General features: G+C 38.2%; 1 protein-coding gene across 8 annotated transcripts in view; it reads left to right on the top strand.

The window, feature by feature from the left end:
* sulf1 (sulfatase 1) overlaps positions 1 to 27080 on the top strand; it is a 109185-nt gene that overhangs the window by 80405 nt on the left and 1700 nt on the right. For 5 of the 8 annotated variants that reach the window (XM_067435592.1, XM_067435590.1, XM_067435591.1 and 2 more), the window contains 17 exons: positions 426 to 653; positions 3239 to 3478; positions 4792 to 4943; positions 8599 to 8768; positions 11632 to 11782; positions 11877 to 12052; positions 12803 to 12931; positions 13234 to 13290; positions 15450 to 15585; positions 17400 to 17610; positions 19076 to 19331; positions 19447 to 19543; positions 19628 to 19722; positions 22542 to 22714; positions 23769 to 23911; positions 24213 to 24336; positions 27067 to 27080. The exon at positions 27067 to 27080 is cut by the window's right edge and continues 1700 nt beyond it. In XM_067435592.1, coding sequence (XP_067291693.1) covers positions 485 to 653; positions 3239 to 3478; positions 4792 to 4943; positions 8599 to 8768; positions 11632 to 11782; positions 11877 to 12052; positions 12803 to 12931; positions 13234 to 13290; positions 15450 to 15585; positions 17400 to 17610; positions 19076 to 19331; positions 19447 to 19543; positions 19628 to 19722; positions 22542 to 22714; positions 23769 to 23911; positions 24213 to 24336; positions 27067 to 27080 — 2493 coding nt within the window. In that variant the 5' untranslated portion in view covers positions 426 to 484. Of the gene's footprint in view, positions 1 to 425; positions 654 to 3238; positions 3479 to 4791; positions 4944 to 8598; positions 8769 to 11631; positions 11783 to 11876; positions 12053 to 12802; positions 12932 to 13233; positions 13291 to 15449; positions 15586 to 17399; positions 17611 to 19075; positions 19332 to 19446; positions 19544 to 19627; positions 19723 to 22541; positions 22715 to 23768; positions 23912 to 24212; positions 24337 to 24898; positions 25887 to 25953; positions 25988 to 26371; positions 26426 to 27066 lie in introns of those variants that run through there. The other 3 variants (XM_067435595.1, XM_067435597.1, XM_067435596.1) reach the window with 3 other exon arrangements.

Below are 27080 nucleotides of genomic sequence, written 5' to 3'. Positions count from 1 at the left end.
TTGTGTTTTACTATTCGTTAAGTAGCTGATTTTATAAAAAACGATTCGGCTAGAATTTCTAACGTGTCTTTTTTTCATGTTTATTTTGGTGCGTGCATACCCTGGAAGCATGTTGGAAGTTTAAAACGTGTTGACTCCTTTAAGAGGGTGTTTTATGTTTATTTTCAAGTGCAACGGTTGAGATTTTCTATGGTCTGTTCCTGTGCTTGTTGATGGATGAGAAAATAGATCAAGCTTAAAACACATGCAAGTGATTTATTACAAATCGCAGACAATGTTCTGGAATTGTCATTTGTCTTGCAAAGGAAGGAAAAGTGGTTCTTTTTAGTCTCTCCAATTTCTGTTAACCAAAGTAACATTTGTTTTGACCTCTTTGGAAATCCTAAAGCATTAAAATCTCTGCTTTTTTTTCCTTCCTAAAACAGATTACCTTGTGAGGATTCCAGCCTTCTAAATCACGTGTGCAAGCCCGGTTCGCGGTCCCATGATGCAGCTGGTGAACCTGGCCTGGATGATGGTCCTGGCCTCCCCACTGCTCTGCTTTGGTTTCACCACCCGCGGTCAGGGCCTGCGCGGGCGGGTTCAAGGTGACCGCCGAAACATCAGACCCAACATCATACTCATCATGACAGATGACCAGGATGTGGAGTTGGGTGAGTATACCAGATGCAATTCATCATTAATGGCCCATCTGTTCCACAGACAAATGAGGTGGAGACCTCATACGACTCTCTTGAGGCTTTGTCAGCACTTGGCACGCATCAGTTATGAATCAGCAAGAAGGCTGGAAAGTTACTCCAGAGATCTTCAAAAACCCGAATGATACTTGGAGGAACATGGGATTTTTTTTTTATTCCCCTCACTGATTTAGATGTTTTAATTTGCACTCTCCACTTCCACTTTAATATCTAGAATGTTTTTTTTTTTTTTCCCAAGTTGGGATTTTTCTTAGACTGGGTAAACCGAGCTTGATCTGCTGGCGATTTGATTTCGCCCGGCATCTCAGTCTGGAAACCTGTACATTCATTTCTACTGCTTCTTTTACACTTTTGCGGGAACCAATCACAGACTTACCACATGGCGCGCTATGGGCGGGTTAAACACAATGACGTATAGAGAAGCGTATTTTTGTCTCATGGGGATGAAAGACTACAATTCCCAGAATGCTTCACTGCCTTTTAAGGCCATTCCCAAAGCCACCAACTTGATTACTGTGACTGAGGTGGAGAAGACACTACAATTAAAAACTGAACGTGTCTGTTCAATATAATGAGTGAGTCACCGCGCGAGTATCACAGCACTGAACACTAACTGCAGGAGTCAGATAAATGAGCTGATGAGCTCTCGTGATGAGAGCTGAGGTAATCGCGACTACACTCGCGGCATAAATTCACAACGCGAGTTCAGTCTGGCTTAAGTTCATGCCTTTGCAAGCTTAACTTTCAGAGAAGTTAATAGACTTACATTACTCACCATAGCTCCGTTTACATGAGTGCCTGCAGCTGAGCTGAGCTCTGAGTGTGATCTCCCATCCCCCATGCGCGGGTTCAAAACATGCGGAAATGACTCCCTCTGCTGGCTGTAGTCTTTAGCCTTTGGCCAAACATTCCTCCTATGATGCAAATATCGTCAATTTGCTTCATAGGAGGAATTTTTCCAGAAATAAAATGCATAAATCTCTCATCTCAGGGGGATATGAGGGGGGAAAGCACAATCATTATAATATACTCCAGGGTTTCTACTGATACAAAGCCATATGCTAATCGCTCAAGTTACCCTTTAACAACTTAAGTAATATTGCTTCTCAAGTAAATGTATCCTAGCCTAAAAAATCTAGACGGACCCTAGTGCCAACAAATCTATTCTGCCACGAGTATCGTCTAGCAATACAGTTCTGAGCTGTAAAAAACAAACTCTGGTCAGGCCAATCACATCGTGTATAGAATCTGTGGGCGGGGCTTAACATAATGATGGCCGAGTTGCACTTGCGTGCTACTAGTAAACACAGAAACTGGCGAACGGCGGTCTTTCGAATCAGCTTTGACCACGACTCTGAAAGACTTGGAGTTAAGCTTTTCTCTGAGAAAAGAACAAAGAACGGCACTGAAGTCATTCTTAAAAAGGGAAGATGTGTTCGGAGTTTTGCCGACCGGAGACGGCGAAAGTTTAATCTTCACACGTTTACTAGCTTCAACCAGCTCCGCTTCACCTTCGTTGCTTTGGTCAGTTGTAGCGCTATCCAATTGCGTGCAGAGGGAGTTTGAAAGACAACCGTTTATCCCGCCCCTCGGATTGAGCCCTGTATATGGTGAGTTTCCAGACCAAACATCTTGATGTTGGTCTGGCTTGTCAGGCTAAATGTATCCTGAATTAAGAATGTTTAGTGTTTTTGTTGCTGGAAAGGCCACCTTAAACCAGCATTGAACCAGTATGGAAACTCATGCTGGTCTAGCTTGTGGACCAGTACAGCCGAACATAGATGCAGGTTGACCAACATGATATTTGTAGTGATGACAGCTGACGAAGGCTAGTCTTTGATCCTTGAGGGTCATGTTCATTCTGAATTTGGCTCCAACACATCTGCCTTGTAATCCTTAAGACCTTGATAAGCTGGTTCAGGAGTGTTTATTTATGGTTTTAGCTAAGCCAATGTAGTCTTGCTGTTAAACTAGTTAAAAAGCCTTGAGTTCACCAGCAATCAAAACAAGCTGGTGACCATCTATGCTGGTCTTTTTCCGGAGTATTGTCAGTTTTCTCTTGTTGGAGGTCTGTTTATTTTAAGATGTTCATTATTAACTCAGCCTTGGAAGGAAAAACTCTTTAACCTCCTCGGACTTCAGTCCTGGGAACGTTTGCTGGCTTGTTATTAGTCTTCTTGATCTGCCACCCAAGTCCCTCTTTTGGTATCTGTCCCATTTGTTAAGCCTAACTGTTGTAACTGGATCAAGTTCCTTCCTCTCAGAACATAACATCCAATGCGTCTCAGTCTCACACTGTCATCACAGGTTTGACTTATTTCCTCTTTCAATATTTAATGGCTTCCCTCAGACATCTGAGAATAAGGGCCTTAGTCCTGGAACCACAACCAGTCGTTGCATTGCCACAGAACTGCAGGGTTCCTTCTCCACATCTGACACTTTCAGGGGCTACTTTTAAAAAAGTATGCTGTATAAGACATGTTAAAGGTTGGAACTTCTAAAACATACTGAACTTGATTTTGTCTGGCTTGTTGGATCAGGCTCATTGCAGGTGATGAACAAAACTCGCAAGATCATGGAGGACGGCGGAACCTCGTTCACAAATGCGTTTGTAACTACGCCCATGTGCTGTCCATCCCGCTCTTCCATGCTGACTGGGAAGTATGTCCACAACCACAACACGTACACCAACAACGAGAACTGTTCGTCACCTTCATGGCAAGCTCAGCATGAGCCACGCTCCTTTGCGGTTTACCTCAACAACACTGGATACCGAACAGGTGAGGAACCAAAATGAGAGACCGATGACTCATTCTAACCTACTTGATTTGAAAACCTGTTAAATTCAGTTTGAATCATGTCCTGTTTCATTGATGCTGCTCACTACCCCATAAAACAAAGGGTGGGGGGTATATGCATTAAAAATATTTAATGCAGTTAACACGGCATCATCCTTTTTTTGGCTAGCTTTACAATATATTAAATTTTCACTCATTCAAGTGCTTTTAAAGCATTAAAATGCAATAAGACGCAAAAGAGAACTTTTGATTCTACATTAAATTATTACAATATACAATTTAAAAAATGTATACCATAATTGTGATTGTTTATTATTACACACATTATTTTGTGTTTTTGTGTGTTTTTGTGACGCATCAGGACACAAATGTGTATAATGACATGGGTATGACATAGGTATTACAAGGAGGGTGACTTGTAAGGACATTCCCCATGTCCCCATTTTTCAAAAGGCTTATAAATCAAACAGAATGAGTTTTTTTTTTTTTTTTTTGAGAAAATGAACTGTGCAGTTTCCGGTGATGGGTAGGTTTAGGGGTAGGGGTAGTGTACAGGGATAGAAAATACAGTTTGTTTGGTATAAAAACCATTATGCATATGGAATGTACCCACAATTCTGTGTGTGTGTGTGTGAGAGTGAGAGAGAGATACTTATTAATCTATTTAAATCTAAATATTTAAAATATCCGACATTCCAGTTTTACATTACCACAATTCTACAGGGAAAATATAACGTGTAGCCTATAAAATAAGTATATGCTAACTGATTTTAATGCTCAAATTTTATTGAACCTGAAGGTCTTCATGTAGGTTTATTATTAATAGTTTACTATACATCATATCTCTTGTGTAATTAGTATCATTCTTAATATGTCCTGGTATGTTCTGCAGTTTCACTGGAATTTTGCTTAACATTTGTTCCTAGAAGTCAAAAGTTTTACAGGAATTTTCAATTTGTCTGGTTTGTGGAAGTGCTGCGTGTCTTGAGTGGCAGCACATTGTGACCCTGAGTACAGGGGTTCAGGCCTTACCACTGCTTGTGGTTTCCAGCTGATGTGTTAGTCTACAATTAACTCTCCAGGCCAGACTGGCTGCATGCCCAGCTCTTCTGGAAGATGTTTTGGCTTAGCTTAGAGGGGAGTAGATAACATGAATACAATGTAGAGACAGATATTTACAGGTTCAAAGTCAGTGTTTTTGAGACGGTTGTCATAGAATGGAAATTTTGGTCTTTACGTCGACCTCACTGAACATACTCAAGGTAATAATGTTGTCTTTATTTTTTTTCCCACAGCTTTCTTTGGGAAGTACCTCAATGAGTATAACGGCACCTACATCCCACCTGGGTGGCGTGAATGGGTGGGGCTGATCAAAAATTCCCGTTTCTATAATTACACTGTCTGTCGGAACGGGAACAAGGAGAAGCACGGCGCAGATTATGCCAAGGTATGTGCGCCTGGTCACATAAGTTCAACAGTTCTGTCAGCGATCCAAAGGCTTCTTTTAAACTCATTTTTCAGTTTATGCTCAATTGTATGGTCTGTTCTCAACTAATTTCAGGCCTCTAATTACATATAAAAATTGGGTTGGTTGACTCCATATGGAATGTGGTTAGATTAAAGGGGGCAAAGGGAGTTACAACATTGTCTTGTGTATCATCAGGTGGTTACGCTGAATAAGACTTGGTAGGCAAAGAGATGTCCTTGGGGCAAAGTTTCTTTTGGAAACAGCTACTGTTTTTGTGCTGCTGATTTGAAAGGGGTGGACATTTAGACTGTTCAGAATTACATACTTCTCTTACTATTTCTGCAGATATAGTATGCAGTGTGCATAGATTGTATTTTTCTTATTTTAACTATTACTATATTTAAAATATTCATATTAATTTTTAAATTTAGTTATGTAAATGAAAAATAAATAATACATTAAAATAATACAATCCAAATGTAAAAATATGATTATTATTAGTTGTACAGTTAATTTTACATGTATAAAAATGTTTTTCTAATTAACTGGACACCATTCAGTGTCTGATGTACCAGTGCAATATGATATCATGTGACAACAGTACAGCATTTTGTTTCTCATACTGCTTTACATTTTTTTTTTTTAAAGCAGTATACAGTTTTGAACTAGTAATTCATTTCAAACATGGCAAAGCCAGTGTGTTAAACCATGGCTTAGTTGCATTCCTGGGTCAACATATTTTGTTGACCATGGAACAACGTTCCTATACGAAAATGCAGTCCTAACCACATCTTTACCCCTTAACCTAATCCATAAATTATCCCTAAAATCAGAGGGAAATTATGAATAACACTGATGTACAAGCACCAAACCCTAATTTTGTTTTAAGCCTAAGCTTGACATAAACTTTAAACTTGTCCCTCAAATCTGATTGGTTGATTTAAATGTTCTAGGATCAACAAAGATGTTAAACCAGAAACATGTTGAACTCAGCAAAATCAGATTCTGCTACTTTTACCATCCTTCTGCAAGATCTACAATATGAGCAAAGTGATCAAATCTGAGTTTAAAAAGTTTAGTTTGATGTGGCATCCTTCCATCTCTAGAGTGTTTTGGAGATCCTGTCAAAACAAGCATTTGGATCTTCTTATTGTTTTTTTTTTTTCAAGTAGCATGTTTTTGGGGAATGTGGAATTTGTGCTGAGGTTTCATGGTTTAGGCTTATATTGAGATGGAGGCAGTCTAAGGAATGAGCAAATAAATGCTTGGACTGTTACTTGGATGTCAATAACCTGCTTGTTGAATTGGACGAAGGTGTTAAGTTACCCACAAGTGGAGAGGCACAAGAGGCTGAAGGTTTCTCCGTGAGGTCTAGAGGAATTTTGTGGCTAGGTGTTCAAGTGGTTCCTGGAAACCCTTAGGACAACTTAAGTTCCTGTTTAAAGGTTAAGATTAAAGGTATTAAATAGGTTGGCAGAGCTATAAACGTTTAGAAGAACATCTTGGGCATAACTGTTCCCTAAAATTTATGGGACATTTATTAAAACTGAATGCACTATGATTGCTATCGTTGAAGACACCACACGTTTCAAAATAGCTGTGGCCTCTTAGCCCTGTTTAATTAATTAATTAATTAATAATTTGCTGCAAAGGCACAGTCTGTGCCTTTATTCAGTCCAAGCAAAAGATCTTTTAATGAATTGGACAGGTTAGGTGCATTCAAATGCTATTTCACTCAAACATTCAAGATGATACCGAATGGTTTTCCAAAATAAACAAACATGCTGGTTCAATTAGTGGTACAACAGAGACATTAAAATGCAGTTTATGTGTTTTGCTGTAATGTTGAGAAACAAGGTCCACCAAGCACATCTCTAAACAATAACTTCCACCAGACTTTCACTCCCACAGATGCCGGTAGCTGCATGTTTTAGCAATGGGGTGGGTAGAAGGGGTGTGTGGGGGGAGACTTTCCCACAACCAGACCAGGAGCACAGCCATCAAAGGGGCTTACAGCTTCAGTATCACGTGATTTTTACCCCCAAGCCCTTGTGCGCATTCCTGCTGCTGCCTCGTAGCAGTAAGATTGAGACCTTAGTGTTGCCAAAACACCAGACCCATGGAGGGTTACAAGCCTCTATTGCCGTTGAGTGAAGCAGTCAACATCCTTGTCGTGCTCAATACTGAGTTGTTAGCATCAGGGCATTAGCTCTGTTGATGTGGATCCATGATCTTAGATAATAATGAAGAATGTATGTTTTAACATATAATATTCACAAATGAATTCATATTTGTATATGGAGTCTTACTGACCTTGACACGCAGTTTTGAGGGTCTTCTCTCGTCTCTATAATAGCTTTTGTTTTCTTTTCTTTTTTTTCTTCTGCATTTTAGTTGCATCACATGAATGATTTGGCCGAGGTTTTTTTTTTTCTTTCTAAGAAATAATAATAGTGTCAGACTAGTTGAGGGTTTTTTGGTTACAGTTTATTTCGATGGTCCACTTTAGAGATTCTAATAACTATAAGTAACTACATTTCAACTAACTTGTAGTATAAGTAGACTGTTAGTTGTTTGGCTATCACCAGACCAAGCTCAATTTAAAGGGTTAGTTCACCCAAAATTGAAATTGATGTCATTAATGACTCACCCTAATGTCGTTCCACACCTGTAAGACCTTCATTCATCATCGGAACACAGTTTAAGGTATTTTATTTTTTAGTCCCAGAGCATAATGCAGTCAATGCCCACTTTACTGTCCATGTCCAGAAAGCTAATAAAAACATCATCAAAGTAGTCCATATGTGACATCAGTTGGTTGATTAGAGTCTCTTGAAGCATCAAAAATACATTTTGGTCCAAAAATATCAAAAACTAAGATTTTATTCAGCATTGTCTTCTCCTCCATGGTTCTGAAGCGCTAAACTGCTGAAATCACGTGACATTGGCGACCCGAATCATTGATCGATTCACTGATTCATTAACCGTTTAATTCTTTTTTTTGGCACATGGAGAAGACAATGCTGAACACAAGTCCTTCCACAAAAGGCGTGATCAACAGGCAACGACCCATCGCTTTCTCTATCTGTCATCGTGTTAAACCTGCCGATAGTGCGCCAGGTGGATAAGCCAGTCTGTGAATTGTTCCCGTAAAAGTGTAACAGAAGCAGTAGACATAAATGTACAGGTTTCCAGAGCGAAATCAAATCGCCGGCAGATCAACAAATACTTGCAAATACTTTTACTTGCACAAATACTTGTACTTGCAAAGTTGCTTCTATTTGGTAGAATGTCTAAAGTGGACCATCAAAACAGTTACCTTTTTTTTTCCTTCTTTTTTTTTTTTTTAAATGTTGTTGTTTTTATAACTTAAAAATAATGATATGAATGAATTGCATTTAAATTATTTTTACATCAAATAAAAGTATAGAATAATTCAGAATAATTCAGTAAATGCATAAATACGTACTGTTTATAAAATAGATACATTAAATAAATAAACAATACAAATAAATATCTGGACAAAAACACAATGAGTCTTGTTTTATTTGTTCAAGCCTTGAAATCCAAATGCTTGAAAGCATATCCAGGATTCAGTTTATGTATGCCTGAATTTTCTCCCTATTTATTCTAGGACTACTTCACTGATTTGATCACCAACGACAGCATCAACTACTTCCGAATGTCCAAGCGCATGTACCCGCATCGGCCGGTGATGATGGTGATCAGTCATGCGGCGCCTCATGGCCCAGAGGATTCAGCACCCCAGTTTTCCGAGCTCTTCCCAAACGCTTCCCAGCACATGTGAGTGACTCCCATAACATTCAGTTACACTCTGCTAGAGCAACAATGCTAAACTCCACTGAACCAAGTGTATCCTGTCCGAGAGCCAAGCCCTACTGAAATAGGCTCTGGAGTTTGAATTGTTGAGTCTAGATATTTTTATTGTTCTGTATGTATTTATAATATGATATTTCAAGGGACACATATTTCAGAAGAACAGTAGCATTCCAAGCAGATCATGTTCCTATAAATTTAAAACCATTATAATTTGGCTTGCAGGTAAATACGAGTTTGTAGCTTTAGGAATTTTTGTGGCCTCGTATATTTGGATACACCATTAAAATGAGACTCTTAAGAGATGACAGTGCACTGAAATGCACTTCACACAGGACACTACCACCATGAAACTGAAGTGATTTATCATCCAAGTAATGTTCTGGCACATGCCAAGTAAGATGATGGGGGATGAGATTTTTATGGTCCTCAGTCTGGTGCCAAGACCTTGATGGCTTCACTGCACTATCATCAGTTTCGTGGCTAGGCTCCTATTCCACACACAGCGCTGTGGCAACAGGCCATCCATCTCCAAGTCCTTAACATCCCAAGCATGTCAGGATCCTGGTCAGGGCGACATCACACTTTTGTCCCTCGGGCCTATCCATTTCGTTCTCACAATTCTTTAAGCTTGTCTTCCTACACAGCTTTCTGACTTCTCTCATATCAATCATGCCTTTCACTGTGTAGGTTTGGGGAATGCATTGTCTTAGAAGATCCCTTTGTGTTATTAATATGTTTTTAAATGCATGGGCTCTGAATAGATCACACTTGGATACCCCAAAGGTTCACATCGGCTGGCAAGTCACTCTGGTGCCGAAAGGGTTGCCTGGCAAGTTGTGCCAAAAGAACAGGGAAACAGATGGCAGGCGCAGGTTGAGTTTTGGAATGATGCAGCAGGGTTTCAGACACTTTTTTTGGGGGGGGTTATTTATCATCTGTGTAAAAATGAACAAAAGCATGCACATCCAAACAACAGAAATAAGGTGATCAGGCAGAAATAGAAAGGAAAATTTTAAAAAGTCATGGCTTCACGTGAATTTGTATTTATTTATTACCCATTTATTTATGCACTTTATTTATAAAGTATTCATTTACTTATTTTTGCGCATTTATTTATATTTTTCTAAAAATATAAATAAAATACAACATTTAAATAATTTAATTATTTATTTTACTTTTAATTTATCTTGTTTTTATAGGCTATATTTTGTCGGTATTATTCATATGTATTTATTAAATCTTTTTTTTTTCAGTTATTCATTTCACACTAATTCTTCAAAAAATATATACATAAAATAAGTACAATTTAAACTATTCCATAAATTATTTTTATTTATATTTGAATTTTCATTATTTAAATTAGTTATCTTGTTTAAACATATAAATAAAATATAAGTAACATTTAAATTAATAAATAAATAATAATTTTACTTTTCATTTTCATTTAAATATATGTTGTTTTTGTAGGCTATATTTTGTCTGTATTATTCATATTTATTGATTTATGTGCATTTATATTTAAAATATATAAATAAAGTACAGTTTAAATTATTTAATTAAATTATTTTTATTTATATTTGACTTTTCGTTATTTAAATGAGTTATCTTGTTTAAACGTACAAATAAAATATAAGTTAATATAATTAAATTCATTATTTATTTTACTTTTCTTTTTATTTAAATTTATCTTTTTGTAGGCTATATTTTGTCTATATTAATCATTTGCATAATAAAATATAATACTAGGTGGCCCTGCAAAAGTCATCAAGTAAAGGGTAAATAAATCCACAGATCATTTTTGTGCCAGTCTGGAAGAAAAGCATCGCATAAGACTGTGAGCTTTCTAATGTGGGAACTGATGCAAATAATCTTAAATGCATTAAGTTTTCATTGCTATGAAATAAATCAGCTCCTGAAATTGATTTGACAGGCAGAGTATTTTCAGTATCAGGTTTTTCTTTATTGAAAAACAGATTTTCACATTAGGTTGAGAGTTTTGAGAGAGATTCATGAAACGTGATGCTTCCAATGTTATAGCAGAAACCACACAGGAGGGTTTCATCTCAAATACAAACGTTCTCCACCCTGCCTTGTGACAGGTGTCAAAGTCAAACTAATTCTGTCCTTTGACCTCCAAATTCCAAATTTGCCCTACCTATGCGAAGAGACAGGTTCCTTTTGTGTGGTATATTAGTGTGCCTCACTAGCTGGGTGAAGAGTTCAGTGAGCGGACAAAGACGGACTGAGGAGGAAAGGGCAGAAGCTGTCCACTCAGACAGAATGGAGCTTTCCTGTGCCCATCATTCATTGTGACACCAGGCGCAAGAGTCTGGTCTGGAAAGCAAAGGAAGACCATGTCTTTCAGCTGTGGAGGGAAGCCAACTGCAGTCAACAGGTGGCCATCTCGTAGCCTTAGCTCCACAAACAAGTCCGCAGCCTCCTGTTTACCCAGCTTTTTATTCTCCACTTCAAATGCAAATGAGTTATAGCCCTGTCGTTGCTGGACTTATGACAAACTTTATTTTGGGCCTGAAGGCTGGGGAAGCTATTATTTTTCTTATGCATGTGCCAACCCTCAAACGATTAAATGCTGCCAAGAAACCCTGAGACTCTCAGCATGGTGTGAGGAGAGATGGAGAGCGAACCCAAGAAAAACACCTAGCGAGGAGAATTAGTACGTTTCCGTGGAGGGGTAGGACGACTGCTCTGTTATTGATGCTTGTCAAGTATGTTATACAACAGACAACTCCAACAACCGCAAGTGGTTGTGAAATGGCAGACAGGTGCATGTTTTCCTCACAGTAGCATGTTGTGTTTATTCGCACAGAACTCCCAGCTATAACTATGCCCCAAACATGGATAAGCACTGGATCATGCAGTACACCGGCCCGATGAAGCCAATTCACATGGAGTTCACCAACTACCTGCACAGGAAGAGGCTCCAGACGCTGATGTCTGTAGATGACTCTGTGGAAAAGGTCAGTGGTTTAGGCTTTCTTGCTCTGATTTCTGGATATTCAACTGGCATTGTATATTAATTGAAAGGAAATGTGTGTTTGCTCTGCGTTACAGATATATAACGCTCTGGTCGAGACTGGGGAGCTGGATAACACCTATGTCATTTACACAGCTGACCATGGTTACCACATTGGCCAGTTTGGCCTTGTCAAAGGGAAGTCTATGCCATATGATTTTGACATCAGGGTGCCTTTTTTTGTCAGAGGTCCTAATGTGGAGCCAGGGGCAAGGTAAAATCATCTATTTGAAATGCAATTTTTCCACAATTTCCACACTTTATTTATATAATTGTTATTCGTTTTTAGCAATATAGTATAATTCACATTTTGCGCACTACAGATTTTCCCTTGTGTATGGGGTGAGTGTATAAAATATGATGATTGTTATTAGTGATTATTTATAGTAAAATACTTTTTGCACAGAATAGATTTTATTTCAATTGGTTTATATTTTAAAAATTAAAATTATATGCATTATTTATATATATATATATATATATATATATATATATATATATATATACACACACACACACACACACACCTTTTATGGTTAAATTAAACAATATATTCATAAATGAATAGTTATTAAAGTTTTTAGGGTCCAATTCTCACCATTAACTAAATGACTTTTGCCTCAATAAACTCCTAATTACTGCTTATTAATAGTTAGTAAGGTATTTGTTAAATTTAGGTTTTGGGTAAGATTAAGGAATGTTTAATATTGTCATGCAGAATAAGGCAGCAATATGTGCTTTTATACATACTAATAAACAGCTAATGTACGCAGTAATATGTATACTAATAAGCAAATGGTTAATAGTGAGAATTGGACCTAAAACTAAAGTGTTGCAATATAATATAATATAATATAATATAATATAATATAATATAATATAATATAATATAATATAATATAATATAATATAATATAATATAATATAATATAATATAATATAATATAATTGTATTACTCCACAGGAACAACCATCTTGTGCTAAACATCGATCTTGCACCCACAATCCTGGATATAGCTGGCCTGGAAGCTCCACCCGATATGGATGGCAAATCAATCCTGAAGCTTTTGGAACCAGAAAAGACTGGGAATAGGTGAGCTAAATCCTCTCCGTAAACACATTCCCAGCATAATATATGGTTGGGTAGTATCTGTTTATTGCTTTTAATTTAATTAACTTGAGTTTAATGGTTTGTGAACATTTGGAGTTAATTTATAAAGGGTTTCTGGCAAGTAAAAAATGCTGGAAATGTTCTGGGGTCACTGCCACTCACGATGGCAGGAGATGTTGAGCAGATTAAGGTGTCACAATTCAGGCCAAGTTAAACATCTGCTTATGGCATGCAAATGACATGAAGATTGAGTGAAATAAAATATTTGCGTTTTCATGTTGCAGATTCAAACCCAACCGGAAACCTAAAGTCTGGAGGGACACATTCCTCGTGGAGCGGGGGTAAGACAAACAATATTCCCTCTCTTCTCAATCATACTATAAAATCACTGCAGAATGTGTGAAATAAATTTGAATTGATTTATTTTCTACAGGAGGTTCACCACATAAAATTCAAACCATTCCAGGATTTTGTTGTAAAATCGCCAAAAGATAAGATCAGAAGTACTTATGCTTTTAGGAATTCCATTGCACAAGCATCCTTCTTGCTTGACGTGTCTTGGTTCAAGTTCACCTAAGAATGTAGCAAAATATCAAAAAATATATATATTTATCCAAATAACCATTCAAAATCACTTCAGCATCTCAAGTAAGATCAGACTTTTACATTCTTTGATCAAATGTGTTCTCAGGAGCTCAGCTATTCACATCTAGACTCTCATTATCGGATATGTTTCGGTAACCTATAGGATACTCATAACAGAAAGGGAAAAAAAAGTCCTTCCCCAGGGGAAATAGTATATGATATTACCTGTGGTATCAGACTCAAAACTTGATATGTGTGTAGCTTTTCCGTTGATTTATGTGACTGATGTAAGGAATGTGGGTATGGTGTTGAGGTTACCCTATTTAACTCGCATTGCAATCTTTATATATTGTAACTGCGGCCGTGGGCACAACCACGCTGCTATTTCGGTCTAACATTCCTCGTGTCACTCACATGGAGCTGTCAGTCTGCATAATGGCATATTACCGCTCCCACAGTCAGCCCATGCTTAGTTTCTCCTTTAGGCTAAGTAAAAGAAGGTTTTCCAGAGATGGCGCAATCATAAAGCACGTCGTTGATCAGTGCCGGCTGTTGCTTCCGTGACTCAGTAACTGTTGTGTGTAAGCCAGACCGCGGACTTGAAGCGTGTTTATACCAAAATGCCATTAATTCAACCTGTTTTGCACGGTCACGACAGCTCCCATTTTGTGAGAGGTCAAATTAGTAAGTACTTCCTTTATCAGTCGGGGTGAAATCATGCAGAGCACTTTGCTACAGGCGGATGCCAGAATGATGTTCCAGCACTTACATTTTTTTAAAAAAGTTTTAAATGATTGGAGTAGGACATTTTTAAATGTAAAAATGATTTGGGGACACTAAAAACTAAATTTCAACTAAATATCCAAATAAAATTATTTACTAAATTAAGTATATCACTGGTCTTTGGGAGCCCTTTCCGCCACTAAATAAAAAAAATAAGAGTAATTGTGACTTTTTATTTCAGAATAATGCCTTTTTTCTCACAATTGAGTTATAAAATCAGAATTTTGACTTTATATCGCGCAATTGCGAGTTTATATCTCATAATTCTGACTTTATATCGCGCAATTGCGAGTTTATATCTCATAATTCTGACTTTATATCGCGCAATTGCGAGTTTATATCTCATAATTCTGACTTTATATCGCGCAATTGCGAGTTTATATCTCATAATTCTGACTTTATATCGCGCAATTGCGAGAGAAAGTCAGAATTGTGACTAGAACTCGCAATTATGAGAGTCAGAATTCTGAGAAATCGCAATTACTCTTTTTTTTTCTTTTTTTTTTTCTTTAGTGGCTGAAATGGGCTTCCATGCTGATCTGCCCACATCGTCGCTATATGATAAATTTAAATGAGCTGATAACATCACCTTTTTCTCCAGAGCGACTGTACAGTCGAATCAAATGTTGTTGCGATATTTTACGAGCATGAACAATTAAATATATTATTGATTTTTTTTTTAGTCCTCTCCACTTCAAAAAAACCTAATTCTACCTTTTATATTTCTGGGTGGCTGGGTAAAAAATGTAAATTTTACTCTTATGTACAATCTAATACACAGACATTGATGTAGAAGCAATTTTGCTCTTATCACTTAGCCTACTGCAAGTAATTTTCAGAAACATTTAGAAAGAAATGGCAAGTAATGTAAAAACTTAAATATTTTCTTGTAAATCACTCCAGTATGTTTCATTTACAAATAAAACGCATCACAAACTAGGACAAATATATCCTGGAAGATCTTTGTCCCTTTGTTTCTATATGCTGTGAAAGCTTTAACGCTCTTCACACACCAATAATATGAGATGCTGACCTGAGTGGGGCTAGGATTTCCAGGCTTCCGAAACTTTAGCGAGGCTGCCAACTTTAAAACGTGGCCTAGCAACTCACCAAAGCACATTTGTCATTCTAGTAAAATCCTGCGCAAGAAAGAAGACTCAGGAGGCAACTTGAACACACAACACTCCAACAGCTTACCCAAGTACAAGAAGCTGAAGGAAGTGTGTCAGCAGGCTGAGTTTCAGACGCCCTGCGAACAACCAGGGCAGGTATAAACTCAAATACACACATGCATCATCACCGTTTTTCTCACCCACTTTTATCTGTGTATCCTTCCCCTATGAACTTGCCCACATATGTGCAATGTTTTACCTCACACATTCAATAAGCCTCAACCTGGACCATCTTTACTCAAATATTGGATGTGCTAAGAAATGCACTGAGAGTTGGGCTATAACGAAGCTTTTCCCCCCAACCTAAAATGAAGATTGAATACATTCATTTGTACCTTCAACATGAAGCCGGAGATTGGAGTGTGCAGCACATGGCCGAAGTCCTATGAGTGGTGCCACTGTAATTGAAACCGATATTTATAACAAATTAAGGATAATTGGTGATCGGTCGTAGTTTTCTTTCATCAGCACACTGTGCGCCTGCTCCACCAGACCCCTCTGTGGTGTGGCAATGAATCAGAGAGAGCTGAACATTACAAATTGGTACAATTTCAGGTAGTGTAAAATGTAGACAGTATTTCAAGGACTACACTAATGCAAACCAGATTCTTTTTATGGTCAAGTTAAGTGTTTGCCTGCAACACTTTGTCTGGAAATTTGATTGAATGCAGAAAGGTTGGTTGTGTGTGCGCTTGGAACAACACACAGGTTTCCGTGTTCACTTTTTATTCCAGTCACCTGCCAGTACAAAGCTGAAGAAGTGTTGGAGAAAGATCTGAGCATATGTCGTTATTTACATATTTAAGTCAACATGAAATTGGATTAGACGTCATTTGCTTTAATACAATTCCCAGGTCTTGTCCCTGCAGCATTAAGTTAAATACAGAGCAGAAATATATGCTCAATTTATAACGTTGTCTCTTCCCCCTCACCACTGAACTGACATTGACATTGTCGTTTTTGTGTGAAATGCAGACTTTAAGACTGACGTGGTTTAGGTGTTGAGCACAGACAAAGCTTGAAGTAGTTATGGTCTGGTACTTCCAGCTCAAGTCTTAGCTTGAGTAGAGTATCAGTATCTGTTTTTCCAATATACTCCCTCTCTTTCTTTCGTTTTGACTAGTAGGAATGTGTTGAAAAAGCATAGCAAAGACGCCGTTTACGCAGTCTTACTGCCTGCAGTGGGGTCAATGAGGGCAGTGTGTGTGATTGAGCCTGTGTGAAAGTTTATGCCTGTTTCTTCCTGAGTCTGAGTCTCCGTCATTCAAGAAGCGAGGCTTCACATAGTTGGCTGTGGCGCTGTTTGCTTATGTCTGTTTGACTTCTGGCTATTTGGAGCCAGTCTCTGTGTGTGTGTGGATGCGAGGTACAGTACAAGCAATGCTCAACGTGTGTTAGTGCGTGTGTGTTTGGCTACTACATTTAGAGGAACTTAATGAGTGAAATGCTTTGGCTGACTCCTCTTTGGTTTGCCGCCCTCAAACAAACATCCTTTCTGCAAGCAGATACATAAGCTCATTGACGGGACTCCAGAGTTTCACAGGAAATCGGAGCAGGGTTGTGGCCATTGTTTGGATATGGTTTCCCATAGTCATGAGCGCATGTCTGAGCTGTGGTCAGTATGAAAAGCAAACAGCTCTGAAATTAGGAGATTAAGTCTAAATTGTCTTCTGATTGCTTCTTTATGGGAAAGAATTGCGAGGTGGGTCTTGTGCCGTGTGATTGTGAATTAATGGGATTACTCTACAAATGCAGATGTTTGACCGCTAAGCTCACCGTTCACAGACAGAAGATTAGTTTAATTCACAAAAATATCTGTGGTTATGCAAATGAGGCGGCGCTAGCACAATAAGCGGTTAGCCAGACGAAAATGTCTTTCCTCAAACTGAATTCCTTCCTTTTTGTTACAGAAATGGCACTGTGTGGAGGAGGTCAGTGGGAAGTGGCGTTTACAGAAATGTAAGGGCTCTCTGAAGGAGGGATCCAAGAAAAGAGCAAGGAGTCTGCGCTCTCGAAGCTACGAGAGCCGCGAGAAAGACTGCCACTGTGGAGACCGGCCTTACAAAGCGGCCAAGGCAGCGCGGCGGGCGCACCGACAGTTTGCCCAGAGCAGTAATCCACGTAAGTATGCACGCTCAAATGAGGCTGAGAGGTTGAGTTAATGTAATGGGTCTGTTCAAGACTGTGTAGACAACCACTGGACCTTTTTTTGACTAGGGTTGAAAGTCACTCACTAGTCGCCACCTACTGGTTTACAATGTTGCCTACAGGAAAAGCCGCTTGTCAAATCAGTGAAGTTGAGTCACTGGGAAGAATCAGTCGTCACTACTTAAGGACTAATCTAATTCAACTTTAAAACTACTTATATAGTTTAAACTTTAGTTTAACTGGTAACAATTTACAAATTAGGTCTCATTTGTTAACATTAGTTAAAGGGTTAGTTCACCCCAAAATGTCATTATTTAAATGTCATATTATTTATTATAAATGTCATTAAAATTGTCATTAATCTAATGACTCGCCCTAATGTCGTTCCACACCCGTAAGACCTCCGTTCATCTTCAAAACACAGTTTAAGATATTCTATATTTAGTCCGAGAGCTTTCTGTTCCTCCATTGAAAATGTATGTACGGTATACTGTCCCTTTCCAGAAATTAATAAAAACATCATCAAAGTAGTCCATATGTGACATCAGTTGCTTAGTTAGAATTTTTGAAGCATCAAAAATACATTTTGATCCTAAAATAACAAAAACTACTACTATATAAAACTACTAATGTATTTTCAATGCTAACCCTTTAATGTATTAACTAACAATGAGCAGTATTTGTTACACTAATCTTATTAATGTTAGGTAATAAAAATGCAGGCGTTCATTGTTTGTATATGTTAGTGCACAGTACATTAACTAATGTTAGGAAATACAACTTTTGATTTTAAAATGGCATTAGTAAATGCTAAAATTAACATTAACTACGATTAATAAATGCTGTAGAATTATTATTCATTCTCAGTTCCTGTTAACTTAACTTAACTCTATCGTAAAGTGTTACCATTGAACTAGTTACTACACTAAAACTACATAAACTACATAAAAAGCTATATACAAGGTATAAAAGTAATAATCTATAACTGTAAGAATATAAATATGACCCTTCAGAAGATAAAGGGCATGGATGGATGGATGGATGGAAGATTACCATTGAAAATTTTAGATTACATTTAGATAGTTTTTGAAAAGTCTCTTATGTTCACCAACGCTGCATTCATTAAATACAGTAAAAACAGTAATATTGTGAATTGTTGTTGTTGTTTAAATAACTTTTTTCATTTTAATATATTTAAAAATTCAATTAATTTCTGTGATGGCAAAGCCGTCTGTTACTCCAGTCTTCAGTGTCACTCCCATAATAGTGAGAGAACTCGGAATCATATTTTTGGTGCCATCTATTGGTTAAGAGCCGAAGTGGCATATTTTTTAATGTATTAGAGGAAATTTAAGGAGATCCAGCAATGTTTATAAATATTTAACTATGAAATGTAAGTATTTAAATATATGTAGCTTATGCTGATGTCCTCCCTCAGGCTACAGGCCTCGCTTTGTGCACACACGGCCGGCCAGATCCCTGTCAGTGGAGTTTGAGGGTGAAATCTATGATGTGGACCTGCAGGCTGATGACAAAACCCCTCTTGAGCCTCGACCAGTCAGTAAACGGCACTATGAGCCTGAGGGAGGTGTTGATTCGGACTTTGGGCTGGAGTCTGATGATGGATCGGAGGAGATGCAGTCAGATGACACTAATGCTGTGGGATACCCCAATTCTCTCAAAGTCACACACAAGTAAGTCGTGCAAGCCTTTGGACACCTCTAAACAGGAGTTCAGTATTGTAGTCTATGTTGCATGGTTTAAGTGCGTTTTGCTCATTTTTTTGTTCATTTTGCCTTGGGATCACAGGTGTTTTATATTAACAAATGACACTGTGCGCTGTGAAAGAGAGATTTACCAGTCTTCCAGAGCGTGGAAAGACCACAAGAACTTTGTGGACCAAGAGGTGAGACCCACAGTCCCGTATTATCTTCAAGATTACTGCTGATTGCACCACATGAATGATGTTTTTCAAACGCTTGTCCCATAGATTGAACTTCTCCAAGATAAAATGAAGAAACTGCGTGAGGTTAGAGGTCATTTGAAGAGGAGGAGACCAGATGAGTGCGACTGTGGAAAGAAGAGGTCAGTTTTGACATTAATCTTTTATAGGCAATGTGAATTTCGATGATTTTGTCGGTGAGCGTGGTGATTTGGTCAGCATTCCACTCATCATCTCTCTTGTTGTATTTTACTCCTTAAGAAACACTACTGTTCCAAGGTTTGGGGTCAGTAAGATTTATTTTCTAAAGTAATTAATAGTTTCATTCAGTGAGGGCAACTTACGTTTATCAGCAGTAAAGACGTTTACATTATTATAAAATTTTTTGTAATTCTGTAATTCTGTTCTTTCCATTGAAAACAGTTATTTTTAATTGTGATATCACTGCAAAAAAATCTTACATTTGTCTTGTTTTCCTGTACAAATATCGATGACGCTCCTTAAATTAAGATGCATTTACTTGAGAAGCAAAATGAAAATTTGTTTTTGCTTAAAACAAGATTTTCCCCTTTGAATTAAGTCTTATTTTTTCTTATTTTAAGTATAAACTCACTTAAAGGTGCACTATGTAGTATTTTTGCAGTAAAATATCCAAAAACCACTAGGTCGGTTATATATTTTGTTCAGTTGAGTACTTGCAATATCCCAAATGTTTCCAACTATTTGTAAATTGTGAGAAAATTCCTATTTTAACTAAGTACCGGGACGTTTCTGCATAGTGTTTGAGAGAGTCGCCTGTTAATCATGTCATATCTGCGCTACTCTCGGTTTTCGGGTTTTATTTGGCAGGAGCGTTTTACTCTTAGCAGTGTGAACAAGTGAATGCACGGAGTAACGTCATAACATCATTTTCAACACACTTAAATGTATCTAATATAATAAACAGAGCTGCATTACCTCATAATCATAACCGGAAGAGCGGATCAGTGCAGGCGTCCGGCGACTGTCCCGTCCCATCATAATAAAAGTCCCGGTGTTCGCGAGCCGTGTGTTTGTATAACAATCGCTCCAGCGGCCTTGCTCAGCTCCACAACACTCGGTCCTGTTCTGCTTCACACTACAGTAACGTTAATAACCGCATGCATGAACGTGATTTCTGCCCGAGTCCTATTTTCCACCGGCTATGAGGTAATGACCACAAGTCCCAAGATGCTGCGCTCAAACTTTGCGTCATCTAACTCATAGACAGTAAAAGAAATGGACACAGCGACCCCATTGACGTCTACGGCGAAATAATGAAGTCAACCTAGGGGCACTCACTTCCTGATGGCTGAGAGAACTGCGCAGGCTCAGACTGAGCTTGACGACGTAGATGTGACGTGAGCCTCCTGTCTGACAGCTGTGAGTCTTCTAGTAGATGTGGAAAGCGAAATCTGAATCACGTTGTTTAAATATTTTCTCCCGTTGCTTTTGGCTCACTATGGGCTTCTCCCCATTCTTCCCCCTTGACTTTATCAGACTAGTCTCCAGGACATGTCTCCACGTCCCCCCGACTGCCTCATAGACAGTAAAAGATTGCCTGCGAGCGTCTCCTCAGGTCTATACAGTAATTTCTCAACTGTGCGACAGGGTCGCGTTGGTTATGACGCAATCGTTAGCCTATTTTTACAAAAACAGCTTCTGCGGGGCGATAGTGTAAGATACAAGGTAATGGAGCCTTTTATACATTGTCGTGTTTCTTTAGAAATAAACAATGGACAAATGGAGTCTTTAAACGTCTCAGATGTAAAGTTATTCACTGTCAAAGTGACTCAAAAATGAATGGGAGTCAATGGGATGCTAACAGCAGGTGATGGCTTGGTTAGCAATGGCAGCCTCTAGGGGTTGAACGCTTTCCGAGCGCTAGATTACCCCCTTGATCTAACTACACATTTGTTTTGAATAGGCGCCCTCTAGTGGACGGAAAGTTGCATGGTGCACCTTTAAATAAATTTAGCCTTGATAAGTTTAAAAACAGTAAAAAAAATATATATATTTTACTGACCCCAAACTTCTGAATGTTAATGTAATGGTAGTTTGGAAATTATTCTGAGAGAATAGTCTGATTTCTTCAATCCAGATTAAATAACAAATTCATAATTTTTAATCTGAACAGACAAATTTTGCAAATCTGAGTTCGTCCAGGCCTTTTTTAGAAATTCCAGCTGGATTCATTCAATTTAGTGCTGTTCTCTCCTTATTACAACCAGTTACTATAGCAAAGAGAGAGCGCAGAAAAACAAACCCGAAAGATTGAAGAATAGGAATGACCACCTCCATCCCTTTAAGTGAGTTATTTGTGTCTGTATGCCTATGCCTCGTCAGTTTGTCTGTACTCTGTAGTTTCATTTTTGTTGAAGTGTGTTGGATCAATGTCTAAATCTGTGTAGCGTCTCTAACACACAAGTCAATCTGATAATGTTGCCTGTCTATTCAACGATTGTTGTATGTGAAATTTTGAATGGACATTTTGGCGGAAATGTTGGAAAGTATGTGGAAGTTGTGGAATCCAAGAGTTTCTAAGTTCTTAGGTCCTGTTGCATGTGTAATGTTGCATGCATGCATGTGTACATGATGATGAGTTAATAGTATTGATTTCTTATCGGTCCATGGGTCACTAGCTCTGTCCATAAGTATGCAATTGCAATCCCAGCAGCAGTCTCTACACAAAAATTAGAACTCATTTTGAAATGTGAAACATTGTTAAAATTGCAAAGTGAGATTATGAATCACCCTGGTCTGAAAATAGAACAAGAAACTTGTGGTCTTTGGGGGGGGAGGGTGGTGTGTACAAGATCCTTCCACTTTCTCACGACCTCTGACCCCATCTGTGTGTGGAGCTGGCTGGTCTACCTCCCCCTATCACCTGGGATGGCGTTCCCTTTCACTCTGGCTCTAATGTCTCATTTATTTATGCCACCAGAGAGGCCTTGCAGGAAGTGGACAGCAAGGCTCAACTTTACAACGAGATCCGTCGCAGGAAGAAAGAGAGGAAGGAGAGGAAGAGGCAGAAGAAGGGTGATGACTGCAGTCTTCCTGGCCTTACCTGCTTCACACACAATAATGACCACTGGCAGACCGCCCCCTTCTGGAACTGTAAGGAAATGCTCATTGCTTTTGCTACACTCTCAGAAAAGATACAATGGGGTGATACCATTTCAAAACGTACACCTTTGGACTTTATTTACTCCTAAATGGTGCATATTAGTACCCTTTTAAATGGATAATTCACTCAAAAATAATTTTACTCACCCTCAAGCCATCCTAGGTGTATGACATTCTTCTTGCAGACGAATACGATCTGAGTTATATTAAAAAAAATGTCCTGACTTTTCCAAGCTTTATAAGGGCAGCCCAAAATTTGAGGCCCAAAAAAAGTGCATCCATCCAAAAGTAATCCACACGGCTCCGGGTGGTTAATAAAGGCCATCGAAGCGAATCGATGCGTTTGTGTAAGAATGATAACTATATTTAACATGTTATAAATTAAAATATCTAGTTTCTGCCAGAAGAAAATACTTTCATAATGGATGGATGCATTTTTTGGGGCTTCAAATGTTGGCCTGTCATTTACTGCCATTATAAAGCTTGGATTAGCCAGGACATTTTTTATTTATTTAAGGAGTTAATCATGGGGTAATTTTCATTTTTTGGGTGAACTATCCCTTTAAAGGTACGTTAGTACCTAAAGTGTACGCATTAGTCAGATGTGTAACAAAGTACAAATGCATTGTTGCTATACCTAAGTACAGTATTTGGATACTTCTACTTTTACATATTTACATATAAATATGTTTGACTTCTACATTTTAAAGATAAAATTGTTACTTATCCAATACATTTCTCCAGACACTGTTGTTACATTTGCAAATGACACAAAAAATAACAGCAAAAAAAGCTATGCAGAATTGGTCATACACATAGTGATATCCAGTTCTCGAATGAATCTTCTGCTTTTATTCAGTTCCTTTGAATCTGTAAAACTGAAAAAAGAGTGAATGAATCGAAATCTTGAAGTACATTGAATGTTTAGTACCTTTTGAAAGGGTAGCCTTCTGCCTCAGTTACTGTTATTTTGAGAGCGTAGTCTATAATATTTTTTTCTAGTTAATATGTTTATTGACAACAGTTTTTTTCTTTTTCTTCATAGTGGGTGGCTTCTGTGCCTGCACAAGCTCTAACAACAACACATACTGGTGTCTGAGAACAATTAATGACACTCACAACACGCTCTTCTGTGAATTTGCCACTGGCTTCCTGGAGTATTTTGACCTAAACAGTGACCCGTATCAGGTGAGGATGTGTGACATGTTTTCAGTTGCATTTTAGTAGAATAAATTGCTCTCTTGAGTCTGAGATTGTGTGGCAGTAATGCTTTGTCACTGCTATGGGGATGCAGGTATGAATCTGATCCTTCTGCCTCACTTCTTTCTTTTCTATGAAGTGTGCACTGTTAAATAAAGGCTTTGAAAGCCAATAATTTAAACAAAAAACACTGGATAATGACTCTTCCTGTAAAGGCATGCTATTATCTTTCCTCTTCATTACAGCACTTACAATAACTGACTCAATAAGTGCATATTATGTTTTGCAGTTAACCAACGCCGTTTATACAGTGGAGAGGGACATTTTGAGCCAACTGCATTTACAGCTGATGGAAATGAGGAGCTGTCAAGGACACAAGCAGTGCAACCCCAGACCCAAAAGCTCAGATGCAGGTAACACTCCTGTCCTGTCCTGTCCTGTCCTGTCCTGCACCACATGTTCTGTGTGAAACGGGGAATAAAACATGCTAGCACACCTTTATTTTTGATTCCAAGATCCTTTCGATGTCTGAATCTGAAAAATTCAGTTGCATCTCTGCTGACAAACCAGATTAAACCAGCCTATGCTGGTCTTAGCTGGTTTAAGATGGTTTCCCAGTGTGTTTGAACTGCTTTTTAGCTGATTTCCAGCTGGTCCCCCACCTAAAGTGCCCAAAACCCCTTTAAACCAACCAGCAAACCAACTTGGACTACTTTTTTTCTGGCAGGTATACAGTGTGATTCATGCTGACTCATTTTTAGCCAAGTTTACTGTCCAAGTTGAGGGGAAACTGTTGAAATATTTAGTAACACATGGTCTAGCATGTTTTGGCACACACTTGAGGATGCTTGAATGGGATGAACCATGTGTCTCTAATGGTGGATGATGGATTGGTCACAGAGTTTGGTTTCTCTTTAAACCGTCGGCTCATCTCTTTATATCCCATTAATATTTTCCATTTTATTCCCTCACCAGGGGACTGTGATTCCAGCAGCCTAGCAATCACATCATCTCATAGTTTTGCTTTTTTTTTTTTTTCATTCCTGGTGGATACCAGGCTAGATGAATGCTTGTGTTAAAGTATTGTACCAATAGAGATGGTTTATTTAATATTTATAGGTGTAAGAACCTGTTTATGTGCACTGTCAAATTATAAACATACTGACACACATTTCTCTCTGTGTTCTTTTATTTATTTATATATTTTAGCAGTGGAATTGTGGTTTTAAAAAATTCTGGCAGGAATTTTGTCTTCTATTCATTACTCAGAGGGCAGAGGTCTCTGTAACATTGGGCAATTGAGTTATAAAACCTGCTGTCATCAGAACCACTGAGATTTTCTGTGAAAATCTATTTGAAAACAGTTTATATTTCCTTATGAGGAGAGACTGACTCATCAAACTGACATCATAAGACCCAGTTCTAAATGCTACTGAGATTATTGGCAATATTGAATATTTTGATTTATACAAGTTGCCATAGCTCTTCAACTAAATGCATAATGTAGTCAGCGCCATTGTTTTGGAGGCAAAAACCTTGGTTTTGATTTGTAATGAACACAATCTAAAATCAATAGTTTGTCCAAAATTAGTCAGCTTGTACTCATACGCATGTTGTGTCTGACTGACTTTGTTCCATTGGAAAAAATACAAGGAGGCCAATAAACATAGGATTTACCACTTAGTTCTGTAAAAAAAAAAAAAAGCATGTTTATACATAGTCTGCATGATGGGGTATTCTCATTTGTTTTTTTGTGACCTTGCGTCATTCATCACTCTTAACGTAATGCCGCCATGTAACATTCATTCCATTCTTAACACAACACTTCCTTACTATCTTTTTTTTCTTCAGGGCCATCAGATTTTCCTCATTTATCTTTTAAATCATCATTCCTTCATTGTGTCTTTAACAATACCTCTCCTCAGGAGCTGAGGGTTATGCATGAACATCGGCAATGTGATTTATTTATTAATTTTTTTTAAATCCCAATAGACATTTAACATTTTAATTGCTTTTATTTTCCTGATCAGGAAGTAAAGATGGAGGAAGCTATGATCAACACAGGTATCAGTATTTTTGAATCACTCATTGGCTTTTGAAATAACTGCATGGGCAGCTTGTTTCCACTAATACGCCATGTTTCATTGAGCTAAGTGTGTGGTTGCATGCTGGGTTGAGCTAACAGTTTGAAGTATATTTAAAAAATCACACAAATATTAGTATTTTACGCCAAGTTCATTTTTCTAATTTTAACTCTTTATGTATTCCTAGATGTCATTTAAACCAAAATCATTTACATAATTTAAAATCCAAGATGTTTGACTCTTCATACACATCATCTCATAGACCTCTCAGTGCACAGAACATCAAAATTTGAGACTATTTAATTACATTTTTCACGTTCACACCTGTCTTGACATCTGTGTTTTTGGATTACCTGCTTACCAGGCAACAGCAGCATCGAAAATGGTCAAAGTTGAGGAGGCCAAGCCTTTCATTCCTGTGAGTCTTTGAGACCATACGAACCCATTTCTGTTCTCATTCCACTCTCAAGTAGTTCTCCAAAACGCATACCATTTCTCCATAGACGTTGAGTGGCAGATCTGGTTCAGCGTGGGCCATCAGTTACTGCCTGCCCTGTTCTGGGAATGCTCATCTCATTCTCTCGCCCTCCTTTAACATGCTTTTGTTTTTGCAGATTTTCATTTCCTATACCTCTCGCCCACCCTTTCAGCCTCATATTTCATTTCCTTTTCGGTTGCTGATTTCTTGGTTCCAGGATTTTCCATCTTTTCAGTGTCTTGTTGGATGTTTTATTTTGTTTTGAACCTCATTGCACAGATATTCAGTCTGTCTGCGCACCCTTTATTTATGATGTGTTGGTTTTGGGTGTCCGTTTGGAGGACGTTTGTTGTCTTGATCTGCATTCACACTGCTTTACTGCTTCAAAATAGAGCTTTTCTATTGGTCTAAGGCTTAAAAAAAGCACTCCAGTGGTGTGCGGGGCACTAATTCAAGACCCCTCGGCAGGAGTAGGCCGGGAATAACTGCATGTTTTAGACGCATTCCAAAGCAAAGCTTTACTGCGCGGCAATCGCCAGCTCTTACTGACTTTTCTCGCTTCCCCCTTTCCCGTTTCCCAGAACACAACCAGCCT

The sequence above is a fragment of the Pseudorasbora parva genome, chromosome 24, assembly GCF_024679245.1.
Source record: "Pseudorasbora parva isolate DD20220531a chromosome 24, ASM2467924v1, whole genome shotgun sequence".
Classification (NCBI taxonomy): domain Eukaryota; kingdom Metazoa; phylum Chordata; class Actinopteri; order Cypriniformes; family Gobionidae; genus Pseudorasbora; species Pseudorasbora parva.
The sequence above is the reverse complement of the archived record's forward strand: the minus strand, read 5'-3'. Positions and strand labels throughout refer to the sequence as shown.